The 13953-nt window shown below is 43.9% G+C and overlaps 1 protein-coding gene across 1 annotated transcript in view; it reads right to left on the bottom strand.

Moving 5' to 3' along the window:
* LOC308458857 (uncharacterized protein) overlaps nucleotides 1-8850 on the bottom strand; it is a 39281-nt gene extending 30431 nt beyond the window's left edge. Inside the window, exon 1 of the mRNA XM_080973719.1 lies at nucleotides 8806-8850. Coding sequence (XP_080829845.1) covers nucleotides 8806-8815 — 10 coding nt within the window. The 5' untranslated portion in view covers nucleotides 8816-8850. The remainder of the gene's footprint in view (nucleotides 1-8805) is intronic.
* Nucleotides 8851-13953: the final 5103 nt, after the last annotated feature.

Below are 13953 nucleotides of genomic sequence, written 5' to 3'. Positions count from 1 at the left end.
GTAGGGGCCAGTCTTGCCAGACTCTAGGGTTGTGCGCTCATCTCACTCTATAGGCCGGGAGCCAGCGCTGTCCGCAGACACTTCCGGGTCACGTGGCCAGCGTGACAAGCTGCATCTGGCGAGCCAGCGCAGCACACGGAACGCTGTTTACCTTCCCACTGGTAAGCGGTCCCTATTTATCTACTTGCACACGGGGGTGCTTTCGAACTGCTAGGTTGGCAGGCGCTGGGACCGAACGACGGGAGCGCACCCCGCCGCGGGGATTCGAACCGCCGACCATGCGCTCGGCAAGTCCTAGGCGCTGAGGTTTTACCCACAGCGCCACCCGCGTCCCTGACTGAGACATACATGTTACTTATAATCAGTTTTGCAGTTAATACAGAATAAACAGATTAATGAGCTGCACATCAGCTTGATGTCTGAAAGGTTAACCCAGATGTTAAATATCCAGAGTCTGTTAGACCCTGAGCAGTTTCTGCGTTCTGACATAACGCAACACCTTTCTGCCAAGAGAGCCAAGGCAGTTAAAAATATTGACACAAACAAATAGTACAAAATATGTAACGGTGCATGTTGGACTTCTTGGGTTGCTCTGGTGGAAGAGACAGCCAAGAAAACTCAGTGGATGCCACAGACACAAAGGGGGGGGGGCTCCATAGTCCTGCCCCCACCATGCTGACCACTCCATTCAAGCCTCCTTTCAGGAGAGCTGAGAGGAGACAGACTCCCTGCCAGTTTCCTGCTGTGTGAAATGCCGGCCTTGGTCTTTGCTCTTGCTAAGGCGGCCTGTTTCTTGCTGTTGCATTCCTGTCTCGGTTTTGCAGAGGAGGAGATGGAGCAAATTCCATCAACACAGATGGCTTGTGGAGGCAGGAAGAAGCTATCCCTCCATGCGGCATGTATGTATGAATGTATGTATGTATTTTTATTTATTTCATGGCAATTATATACAGCTTGATTGTAATAACATCTCAAAGTGGATTATGAAAATATGAAGTATGGTTTGGTTTTGAAAAAAATTGATATAAACTAAATCTAGAGGTTTAGAGTAGGATTAAATTCAGGTGGAGGCAAAACAGGGTATGTTCCAGGCAGAGCAGAACAACCAACCAAGATGAGGCATGCCAACAACATGGCTGGGGAGCGGCAGAAAGTTCAGGGACATTCCCACAGAGGGAGCAAGCCAACGAGAGGCAAAAGTTTGAGGCTGGTTTGAGGATAGGGCTTGTGACAGGCTGAGCATGGCCTCTGCTTGTTTCCAACTGCATGGTCCCTGGCAGAGGGACCTGCTTGGATGCTGAAGGTCCCAGGTTCAATCCCTGGTGTCTCCAGGCAGGGCAGGGAATTGTCCCCTGTCTAAAACCCTGGAGAGCAGCTGCCAGTCAGTGCAGACTGAGCTAGATGAACCAGTGTCCTGACTTGGTATGAAGTCGGCTTCCTATGTTCCTGTGACCAGTGAAGTCAGGGGGAAACCAAATGAGCTTTCAGGGGTGCTCACTAGAGCAGGTGAGTGTGAGGGAGGAGAGGGGACCTCAGTTTGCAAAATGCACACAATGTGCCCAATGTGCCTCTAGCAACCTGCCAGGTCAGACAATGGTGATATAACATAACTACTTAGTTTGTACAGCTCTATAGGCAGGTGCAATGTTATTTCTGTACTGCCTGCCCTAGACTTCTCCTCTAGCATCTTGTAAATCATTAGTCCTCCTTCCTTCCCCAGTTTTCAGCCACTCCTTGGCACTGAGCATCATTTCCCTGTCCCACTGACTGTACAAACCTGTATCACAGGCTCACCTCTGCCAGACCTTGATCTGTACATATGATCCTTTTAAAAAAATATTATTAATAGTGGGGAAGACACTTAACTGAATATTAAAAACACAATGCAGCATTAAACATTAAAAACTTCCCTAAACAGGGCTGCCTTTAGATGGTTTTTAAAAGTAAGACAGTTGCTTATTGCCTTGACATCTGATGGAAGGGTGTGTGCCTGCTCAGTCTGCTGATCAAATTGTTGAATTCCCCCCCTCTCCTGTTTTGTATCCTCATTGTCTAACCAGCATCCTATGCATAAGACAAACCTCTTTACCTTGGCCTTTAACAGCAGAGGTATTTCTTTCAGACCGGCTTTTATTCTCCATTTAAAATGCATTTTTAAAATTTTATATTAAACATTGGTTTTACCTAATTTTAATTGTACCATCGCTTTGCTGTAACCTGGACTGGGACCTTTTGGTAAAGTGTGGAAACGAATTAAACAGGCTTTCAGGAGAGATTCAAACACACAAAACAGGGCCCAGTAAAAGCCTGGACAAAAAGAGACGTCTTGACAAGCCATTGGACGCAATGGATGGTGTGTCATGCATGGCAAAGGGAAGGGAATAATACAGGAGCTGTAGCAGAAAATGCTCATTTTCGAGTCACGTTATCCTGAAATACAAACTCCTTAAAGATAAGTCTCTTATCTTCAAACCACATAAGTTTGTAACATTACCACACAAATATACATTAAGGCTTTCTGTCGTCCTCCCCAGCTCAGCTGAAGCAATATTCTATTGCCGCCACATTATTTTACATATAATTTGTTTTCCACTCTTTTTTAACCACATAGTTTCTTGACTGTTCAGGTTCTGGGGCAATAAGGTTGCCTAAAAGCATCATCCAACTGTGTTCTTCATTATATCCCTCTGAACTGTTTCCAAACTCATAGCTAGCTGTTGGGTTTTGTAAAAAAAAAAAACAACCCACAAAAAAAACCACAGAGAAAACACCATATGCCTTTAGGGCTGACTGTCTTCTTATTCTTACTTTTATGATAGTAAAAACAATTGAAGGCAAATTTATATACAAGGAGTGATATATGAATACAATTAACAGATAAAGCAGAACAAGAGCATAGCAATTAATACCTCCCATTATTACTTTCTGTAATTTATTATGCTTATGTTATTTCTGAGCCCTTTGGCAGCACTGCGCTGTGTTCTAACTGATCAAATTAAAATTAAACATGTTGAGGGAATAAATTTCAGAACCGTTCTAGCTGTCCAATTTACCCTAACAATTATCCATGGTATATTGAGTGGGGGGGGAGAGGTACTTGTTTTGCTAATTAGAATATTGCTTAAATTATGTTAAGGATTCTTAACATTTCAATACAGGTGTCATGTGTTTAAAATGATGCACGGATAATTGACCTCCCACAAACCTGAGTGACAGTGAGACTGCAGTGCTTTGGTCCCAGGGCTCAAAGGATAATATGGACCTCCCAGTCGATGGTTGGAGAAGGAAGCCCACAGGCAGAAAAGGAGGTCTGTCTCTGTAGGTCTCGTCCTTTAGCACATGGAGTCCTCTGCAGCTGCCATTACTCCTGTGCTGTCAATGCTCCAAAAGCAGTAAGAGTGGAAAGAGTTCAAGAGGCATCAGGGGAGGGTCAGGAGAGGCACGGAGCAGCAGCAGAGGAATCCCATAGGGGCAGGATGCACCATGGGGCCTCTGGAGTCTGCCTGCCTCCTCCCACTCAGCCTCCCTACAGCTGGGGGGAGAGGCAGGGGGCCGACCGTTTGGGCAGCGAGGAGCCTGCGGGAGCCCAAGCCACCACATCACTCCCAGGAGAGACATATGGCTTGGGCACACTGCAGGCCCTGCGGTGAGTGCCGCCTAGCATTTTGTCACCCCCCTCAGTGGTGACACCTGGGGCGGACCACCCCCACCGCACTTGCTTCCTCCGCCCCTGGCACTGAGTCCACTGGATCCAAAGCCTCTCCTTTGCTGGAGTCCTGAGCCATAGTCACACTATACTTTAAAGCACCACGGAACCACTTTGAACTGTCATGGCTTCCCCACAGAGAATTTTGGGAACTGCAGTTCCTTAAGGCTGTTGTGCATTGTTCCCCATGCATAGGATTACAATAATTTCTTGTTGTGTTTACTCTGGATTTCTCTGTCATAAATGATGGCTTATACATAGCAGATTTGCTCTTTATTTCTTCAGCAAATCCTACAGATGCCTGAGGAATAGGATCTTTGTGAACTGTGCTCTAAACTGACCTGATTTTGCCCTCCCATACAAAGTATTTATTGCCTAGTAAGTAAAGTCATGGCCCGTTTAGTTCAAAATACCCCAATATTCTTTTCATTCTTTTTTCTTTGATTACTGTTTTGATTCCTTTCTTTCAGATTTGCATCATATTTGCAAATACCTGCTTAGAGACCCACATAAATCCTACTTATATGGGTTTAAACAGAGTTTTCAGCACTACTTTAAATTGTACAGGCCTATTAAAGTGTATTATTTCTCACCCACAGAACTTAAATTGATGACTTCTGTTCACTGAGTACTGTTGAACAAGACTGAGCACATTAATGGAAATATCAGTCTGATACACACCAGTCACCAATCAGGATGATAAATGTTGCTTTCAAATTGGAATGTAATTTGAGTTTTGTTCTCTGTTAATGTGTGCCCAGTGCTGAGGCCATTAAGGGATATACTCTTTGATCTCCAGTTCTGTACACAGGGACTACCACTGATCTATGTGCAGCTTTTAATTTGATAATGATAATACAGCTAATATAATTTTTGGAACAAAGTATATTTCATTGATATTTACTGGAAATATTTGTTATATTCACTAAATATCATACAGGTATGATAAGTTATTTGCAGTTACTTTGGCTGCTTCCACACGATGGTCCTTTAGTTCTTTTGATACATTAGTTTTCTTCTGTCATCTGGAAATGGCGATAAAACAGTGGCTCCACACAGCTCTTGAAATAGTGCTGTATCATCATCCTGCAATGCCAGTCTATAATGTTTATTCAGAAGAAAGAGCAAAAATCTCCTGCATTTTTTATTAGAAGCTTTCTCCTTCCAGAATCTGCCCTGAATGTCCCTTAATAAGACGGCTCATGTTTCATGCCACTGTGTTTTAAATGAAATATATTAAATCTAGGAATCAAGAAATTGCCAATTATGATGCAGTTGAGGCTATTAGTAACGTTACTGCTCCACTGAACAAGAAGAAATTATAGGGGCAGAAAGGAAGAAGAAAACTACTAATTAATGCTGCAGAGTCTTTTGCTGAGCAGGACTTCCTATTGAGTAAACATTATAGAAATACAGTGACCATTGGGATGGGAATTCCTTGATAAGACAGTGCTATATTAAGCGTCTTGTGGAATCACTATAATACTACTACTATTACTGAACAAGAATGAATTTCAGGGGCAGAAACTGTAAAGAGTAAAAGCAACCTTAGACTACCTATCTGCTCCCCATCAAGAATAGATAAATTGCCTACTTCCTGGGCTTAGGAGCCACCTACCTACAAGGCCTCCATCTTAATATTTTTGGCCCTCATCCAACCCACCGGTGCATCCGGGCACCTGATCAGGACTTGTGTGGCCACACCTCAGATGTGAGAAAGATAAAGTGCTGGGTGATTTCACTGTGCTCCAGATCTCCTAATGACTGCTCCCAACAGCTTCATATAGATGTTAAACAGCATCAGAGACACAGGGGACTAGTTACGGTCCCAGTGCCGCTCTCTAGAACAGGCCCAGTATGTAGGAGCATAAACACTGCAGACCAGTGCCTACAACTCCCACTCACTAAACTGGTCCAGTAAGATATGAAGATTCTGCCCCTCTCCCAATCCATCAGGGAAGTCTGATGGAGTCCCTTATCCAGGCCTGAATCTATACTGAAATGGGTTCAGATAAATTGTTTTCTCCAAGGGTGTCTGCAGCTGATCTGCCACCACTCTTTTGAGCACCTCATCCCACAAAATCTGGTGTTGGTGACCACATGGGAGGGAACTTCATAGAGAGGTGGTTGCCGAATGCTCATATATACCCAGGAGACAAAGCCTACAGTCTCAGTCTGATTTGCTTCCTGGGCGGAGCCAACTGAGCAGCCAGCCCATGATTGGCCAATTTTCAGACAGGCCACGATCCACTTCTCCAACTGGCATGAGGTCCATTTTGGGATCTCACTGGCTAGGGACACCCCTCCCCCCCCCCAAGAGCCTGCCCCTTGTCAGATCCTGGATGGAGAAGGCACTATCGCACAAATGCCACCTGACTAACAAGGGTAAGTGGTCTTCCAGAAACAGCAGGCCTAAAAAGCTGAAAACTCTTCTCACAATTCTGCCTAGACAATGCATCAGGCACTTCACTAGTCAAACCTGTAACAACAACAGTATCCAAGTCATCACTATTAATGCCTCTTCAAGCTTCTCATGGAAGAGCAGTACCTCAGGTTCTGATGCTGGCTCTGCAATTCTGTGTATGTTTTAAATGTCCTCCAAAAAGGAAAAGAGGATGCAGAAAATACCAAAATGCAATGGATTGGCAATAATATGATCTGGTCTTGCTTGTAAAAATGACTGAGTGGAGAATTAGATTACATTTATTCAGTCTATGATTTGGTTCACACAAAAGAAGTCCTGGAGCAATTATGGAGCAGTTATTGTGTGGCACTGGGTGATTTTTATGGATGAGCATTTTTAGTATATTACTTTTGTTTTAATTTTTATTGTGTATTGTTATTTTATCCTTCTGAAAATTAAAACAAAAGTAATATACTAAAAATGCTCATCCACAAAAATCACCCAGTACCGTACAATAACTGCTCCATCCACACAAAGTTGAATACTAAAAACAAACGACCAAAAACTGGATTGCTAGCACTGTCCAAATACCTGGAATTCCAATTTCAGATAAAATTGTTAGCATGGAAACAATTTGTCCAAATCAAATGTTGTAGTCAACTGAGTTCTACTCAAAGGAGACCCAGGAAAACAAATGAACCTAAGTTAGAAGTGTCCATTAACTTTAATTGGTCTACTCTGAGATGGCTAGCACTGAATACCACTCCAAGACCGGTAATTAAGAAGATACTAGTCCTCTTCAGACATTCTGGCAATGTTCTACCAGTGTGGTGTAGTGGTTAGTGTTGGTTGAGGACCTTGGGAGACAAGGGTTCAAACCACCCCTTGCCCATGAAGCACACTGGGTGATCTTGGGCCAGTCACTGCCTCTCAGCCTAACCTACCTCATAGGGTTGTTGTGGGAGTAAAATGGAGTTGATAAGAACTATGCGTGTCACCTTGAGCACCTTTGGGAAGAAGAAGGTGGGATATAAAGGCAATAAACAAATAAATGTCCCAATTATGTGGAAAGGTGCCTATACACATACAAATCTATGAAAACAAATATTTCTACCCTGAGTACATTTTTGAATGTGTGGAATACCACTGGAATGTGGGAAGAGGGCTTTAGTTGCTGCCAGCTTTGTAAATCGAAGGAAGGGTGAAAAAATTGCACACCTTTGTGCTGCAGTGTGAGAAGGATGGGAAGCTTCTCCCATCTTTGATCTTGCAGTGACGGCAACAGGACATCACCACACAAACACCTCCCTGGGCTTGAACCCCCAGCGGAGGCTAGTTTCACCATCCCCTCAGTTCACCTCTGCCCATGTTGTGTCTCACCTTTCCTTTAAAGGCCAAGAGAAATGCTTTAGCTTTATAGACACCCTGTGAGGAAAGGGTGTGTTTGTGTGTGGTGTTCAAACCAAACCACCTAGTGAACTATATAGCTAATTAAGGAACTGGGGTTTAACCATCATCAAATCTTCTGCTCGAGTCCTTACTACTGCATCACACCACTTCTGTCCACATCTGTTTACCATCTAAGGCCAGGAAGATGCGTCAAGGTCATTTGAAGCAAGGAGCATATGATACGGATGACATCCACCTCTCTGCTAAATCCAACACCTGGCTGTCTGAGACAGTGTCTTTGAAATTAAGGCTACCATTCTAAGCATTAGTTTTGACCTTTGAATGCTTACTTCACTGAGGTTTAGTTCTACCAAGTGCCTTTTGTTAACACTTTGGGCAACTCTGCAGTTAATTTAAAGCTAGTTTGATTTTGCTGTGCCAGTATTTCAATAAACATTTAAAGCTGAAAGGTCTCCAGTCTGCCCTGCTCTTGCATTATTTTACTAAAATACTTTTGTTGTTGCTTACTTATAAATCAGATGAAATACCTCACTGAACTTTTACCAGCATTTTTTGCAAATAGAAAATTTTGCTTGGTTTCTTGCCAAGTGGGCAAACCACTATTTCTGTAGATGTTAATATTTCATCATTATTGTTAAGCCATAGTGCAAATGCAATACCCTTGTCTCTGACCGAAGAGACATGGAGGAATGGATTGCAGCATTGCTTGTTGGGGGGAGGAGATGGGAGGGGGAAAGCACCGTGCAGTGACCTTTTGAAATAGTTTAAGCATAGGAGCAGCTTTATTTTGGAAACATTCCAGTAGATGATAAGGGCTGGATGTTCTCCCACTAAATCAATCTGAAATTAACGCCTTTCCGAATACTAAAATTATAAAGTCCTTGCAAAGTTTAAACAAAAGTTTAAACAAAACTTGTACTTTTGTTTAAACATTCTAACTTCCCAGTTTTGGTGCTAGAAAGGGCAAAGTTCCTGTATTTTTCTCTCTTTTTCTCACATCTATGCAGTTGGGAAGTGTGGCTCAGTCCCCCCCCCCCCCCCCAGCAGCAAATTAATGTTAATTTAAAATATAGTTAATTGTGTCTCTCTTTTTGCTCCTCTGAGTATGAGAGCAAAATCTACATTGTTTTATGAGCCAGTTTCAAGCATTTTATAAACAAGCAATCACATTTAAGCCACTGAACAAATATTGATCATGCAAGTCACATTTGCCACTCCCAGGAAGCCTTAACCCGGCTGAACAAAAGATTTACTTAAAAGAAAATAAAAACTTGAGCAAATTTACCTTCTTCCATGGTGAACAAACAGTAGATTCAGGATAATGAATTCACTCAAGAGCTTTTTTGTTTTGTTTCTTTAAGAACAAGCTGCTTCATGTGGAAGAATCTGACACAGAGCATGTTTAAAAATGCAGGAGCCTTTTGACATGGACTAGGATATGGTTTCCTGTGGAAATGAAGCCATGCTTCTGATAGGGAATCAGGTTTCTTATTTGGCCAGGAGTCAGGCCATTAATTAAAAGGGCATCACTGCAGCCCTGTGTTTCTTCTGTACACCCTAGGGGCTCATTCAATTCAAAGTTCACAAAAATCGCATGTGGGACTTAGGGTGTCTCAGAAGACTATCCCCAATGCTGAAATAAACATGGCCAATCCCTGCTTGAGTGATGCTCCAGAAGGACAACAGAGCCAGATGGAGCAGTGTCTGGACTAATGCCTGCCAGTAGGTGACTCCTGAGCTCTTGCCCTGGCATAGATGTCAGGAGCAGGAGTGTGACATGTCGCGCCAGTAAAAGGAGCGCATAATGCAGAAGGGGAGACCCACTGGCAGTGTCGTTCCTGCCAGGATGGTGACTGTGTCTGACTGCAGCTGACCATGCCTGCAATGAAGAATGTTATCAGATGAACAGCACAAGGTTATGTTGGTCTCAGTGTGCCCCCAGAAGCACAAAGAAGCATATATTTTTTAAAATAATATTTTATTAAAGTTTTCTTGGTTTACAAAGGTATGCTCAATGTCTCTTTTTTCAAGTTACATTTTCCATAGGTCAGTTTCATTTGTTGAGACATTAGGGTTACATTACGAAGAAGAAAGGGGAGAAGAGGTGGAGGGGGCCATGGTGGGTGGGGGTGGGGTCAGGAGGCGATAATTCTATTTTGCTTAATGTATGTGTGGGTTTTTGTGTCAGCGTCGTTTGTGCAGGTTCTCTTTGCTATTCGCTTGTGTTCCTTTGGTGGTGAGAGAAATTGGGGTTGGCCTAGGGTGCAGTTGCTTGTTTGTGATTGGCTGTGTTGAACTTTGTTTTCGTGTGTGAGTGGGGTGTGTGGGTGTTTTTGAGTCAGGTTAGCCATATTGATTCATATGCTGTTGGTGGATTCTTGTTGTTGTCTTGTACATAGAAGCATATATTGATACAGTATATGGGCCATTTGTCTAACAGTGTATTTACATATGCAAAACTTTCCAGGAATAAATATTCAGAAAATTCAGCTTGTCACATGCTAAGTAAGAAAAAGGTAAGAGAAAATGTACCTGCAAATATACTACCTTTGACATAACAGTCAAAGTTGCAAGTTTCCTGGCACTGTTGGTTGCCCCTGTTTGGGAGGCTTTTCAGGCATCCATTTATGGACTATCTAATTTGGGTAGGCTCCCTATAAAGCCAGCAATTGCTTTCTTCTGGCAGTGCTGCAGGGCAGATCATTTGACCACAAGGAGCTTCATGTTTTCCTTCCTTAGGGGCCTATGACGCCATCCAAGTCAGCTTTTGCTGGAAATTCTTTCATAACTGCAACTAGGGAAGAGCACATCCCACACAAAGAGCTATTTTGCAACCAGCCAGAAAAACTTGTAAGGTTTCTGTAGGCACTCTGAGATGCTATCATGTCATGCCTAAACCTCTAGTCTATAGCAACCTGTGATTATTATTCATTGTTCATAATGCATAGTATTTCACCACTCTTTTTTTTAACCTGGAGGGCAATGTTGCTGGTTTTGACCATAAAAATGGCCAGATGTCATGAACAATTTAGCTGAAGTGGTAATTTATATAAACCTGTTAATTATTAGCTGCTTGCCCAATATCTGAAACACTTTTTCTGTCACCTTGAATGAAATGGTAGATGACTTAGGTAGACATGTGATGTCTGCCAATAACTTCAAATTAAGCAATTCTAATAATTTACCTTCTTCTTATGCTCTTGCTAGTATAGCAGTTCCTACGCTCAGAGGAGCCAGCTCCATGGAGCCGAGGGGTCTTCACCCCCCAATAAAACATTTGAGGAGGCTGGGGGCCCACAAAGTGGATGGGCATTGCCATTCAAATGGTAGGTATGCACCACATCATGTGATCAATTACGTGGGGCGGGGCTTACCTGCTCCCCCAATATTTTATTCAAGTTGGCACCCCTGGCTATGCTGCAGCTATACCAGAGTTGCACAGGCATAACATGGGTGTGATCTTATGAACTCCCAGCTGCAAAGTAGAAAGCAAAACAATGCAAGTAGAAACAAGACAGAGCGTAACAGCATTGAAAGACATCCTTGCAGCACCCTCGATCAACTCTCCAACAGCAACCAATCACGTTGCTGCATGCTGTTGCCTTCCACCCCAGCACCCATTTATATAAGGCATCAATCAGCATGTGGTGATGACATCAATGCCATCATGATATCCACGTATTCTCCCGTGCAAAATCTTTAAGCAGGCCTGATTCCACAGCACTTCCCCTACCGGGGTCTTTCCTCAGACAGGGGTTTGAATGCAGTGGCAGACGGAACACAGCAGCCAGCAGCCTTGACACTGAAAATGGCTACAGGATTGCACTGCAGTCTCTCTTCTGGTTGCTAGATAATGGGAAGGTTTTCATTTGCAGAAGTAGCACAGGGAATGATCCATCTAGTTTGTTGCTTTTCCCTCTCTAGTTTCACAGGACACAATGCATGCCATCCACACACTCACAATAGACTGGACTCCTAGATCTCAGCACAAGAAATGAGCTACGTGGACACTGAGCCTGGCAATAGCAAGAGTCTGATGGGCTGCAAAGATGAGCTGGCAAAAGGAATGCTGGAATGTGTAGCAGACCAAAGAAAGCAGTTTCTGATTCCCCCAGAAGGAAGGAGAGGCCGTGGGGGAGTGCCTCTGAGTCACAGATGCTGCTCCTTGTCAGGGCCAGGCTAAAGATATGCAGATTGTTCTAAGCAGAGTGGAAACTTGCTCTGATTTCTTATTCTTATTCTTATTCTATATTTGTTGCCTGCCCTTCACAGAAACAATGCAACAACAACAACAACAACAACAACAACAACAACATAATACAATCACATCTACATTCTGAAAGCATTAAACAACAAGCCAAGTAAAATAGCACAGAACCAGTGAAAATTCATATTCAGCCAGCCCAGAAAGCCTGGGTAAGAAGATGAGCCTCAGAATGCCACCAAAATATGTACAATGTGGGTGCCAGATAAAACTTCAGGGTGAGGGAGTTCCAGACCCTGGGGACCACCACAGAAAAGGCTCTTCCCTATGCCGCCACATCTCAAATCTACAAGTGGGGACAGAATTTCTAACAGAGCCTCCCCAATGACTGCAGCTACCAGTTTGGTTGGTCTGGGTGGAACTGATCTTCCAGGTAGGTTTTCTTCAGGATCTCCTGCAGCACAAATCTATGCTAATATAATTGTAAGCTCCACTGTGCTCAATAGCACTTACTTCCCCAGTTAAGTGTGTATAGGATTGTGGTCTTTAGCAGATAAGGTATGGATTTTTAAAAACCCGCCCAGGAGCAGGGTTGGGCAGATAAAGCAGACAGCATTTGGAGACTTAACTCTTTTGAGGGGTGCAGTTGTGATCAATTTTTTAAAAAATCAACCACCACAAAGGTCTTCTTAACTAGAAGCTGCTATGTCACAAACTAAAAGTCTTGTCCCCCTCCATTTTGAGTGAGGTGAGTTAGTTCTCGGGTGTGTGTGTGTGTGTGTGTGTGTGTGCATCAACCGCCCCCTTCCAGGCTGCGGCCCAGCAAACAGGAGCATGGGGCAACTGGGAGCATGGTGGTTGTCTTAAAGCCTTCTGCAAGTTCCCCCCTCCCTCTTTAAGTCTCTAGTGTCCAAGACATAAAAGGAAAGTGGAAGGAGACTTGAAAAGGGCATTGCAGGTCTCTTCCCACTTCCCCTTAAGCCTTTGACATTGGAGCACAAGGGATTTTGACAGTTGGGCAGCCCCATCCAGCTGTCCAATTAGGCCTGAGAGGCAGCTCCTGATAAGGATCTGGCCCATGGAGCCTAAAAGGTTCCCCAGCCCTGAATTAAAGGGAGACTCTGATGCACAGAACAGCTTGGTCACCCTCAATAGCTCAATAGAGTCAAGGTGGATATGTTGATTGGTATGGCAGAGAGTGACTGAATATAACATTTCACTAGCAGGTGTTGATCTGAGGCAACACCTGAGGAGAAATAACAGCCCCCAAAAGGAGAGGTGCTGTCAGAAAGTCTGGAGAGCATTATTGCTTGCATACCCCTTAAAATTGCTACATTAAACCCAGCAATTTCAACACCTGTGAATAGGGTGGAGAAACTAGAAGTGGGTGTTGGCTCAGCTTGGGCTAGAGTGCATAGCAAACTGCTCCTGGATTCTACCTGGGTGTGGGCCGAAAACAGCGGATGGGGAGACTGCAGCTGTTCAGTGTGTGGAAACGATACTCTGTACATACTCCTGTATTTTGGGACCCAGCCCTTCTACTGAAATGGGCTACCCTAGCACATCACATCAAGTGGAGGGGTAGGGGACTAGGTAAACTGTTGAGCCCAAATGTCCCTCCGAATTGTGTTGCCCTATTCACAGGAGGTGAAATAGTAGCAGAGGGATATCACTAGAGCAATCTTTGCCCACCTGGTGCCCTCCAGATGTTTTGAACAATCTGTGCTGGCTGGGGCTGATGAGAAATGTTCCAAAACTTCTGGAAGGCACTAGGTTGGCAAAGGCACACTTATCCAGAACATGCTTGCTTCCAGACGGCAGCTCCTTCCACCACCATAAGAAGTCCCGCTTCATCAGATGGGGATCAGATGGTATCATTGTGTACACCTGTAGCATGCAACAATTATTGAGTACAGTGGTACCTCGGGTTAGAATCATAGAATCATAGAGTTGGAAGAGACCACAAGGGCCATTGAGTCCAACCCCCTGCCAAGCAGGAAACACCATCAGAGCACTCCTGACATATGGTTATCAAGCCTCTGCTTAAAGACCTCCAAAGAAGGAGACTCCACCACACTCCTTGGCAGCAAATTCCACTGTCGAACAGCTCTTACTGTCAGGAAGTTCTTCCTAATGTTTAGGTGGAATCTTCTTTCTTGTAGTTTGGATCCATTGCTCCGTGGCCGCTTCTCTGGAGCAGCAGAAAACAACCTTTCTCCCTCCTCTATG

Source organism: Podarcis pityusensis, assembly GCF_964106645.2.
Source record: "Podarcis pityusensis genome assembly, chromosome: 11".
NCBI classification, from domain to species: domain Eukaryota; kingdom Metazoa; phylum Chordata; class Lepidosauria; order Squamata; family Lacertidae; genus Podarcis; species Podarcis pityusensis.
Note: the sequence above shows the minus strand (reverse complement) of the source record. Positions and strands in the feature narration are given on the sequence as shown.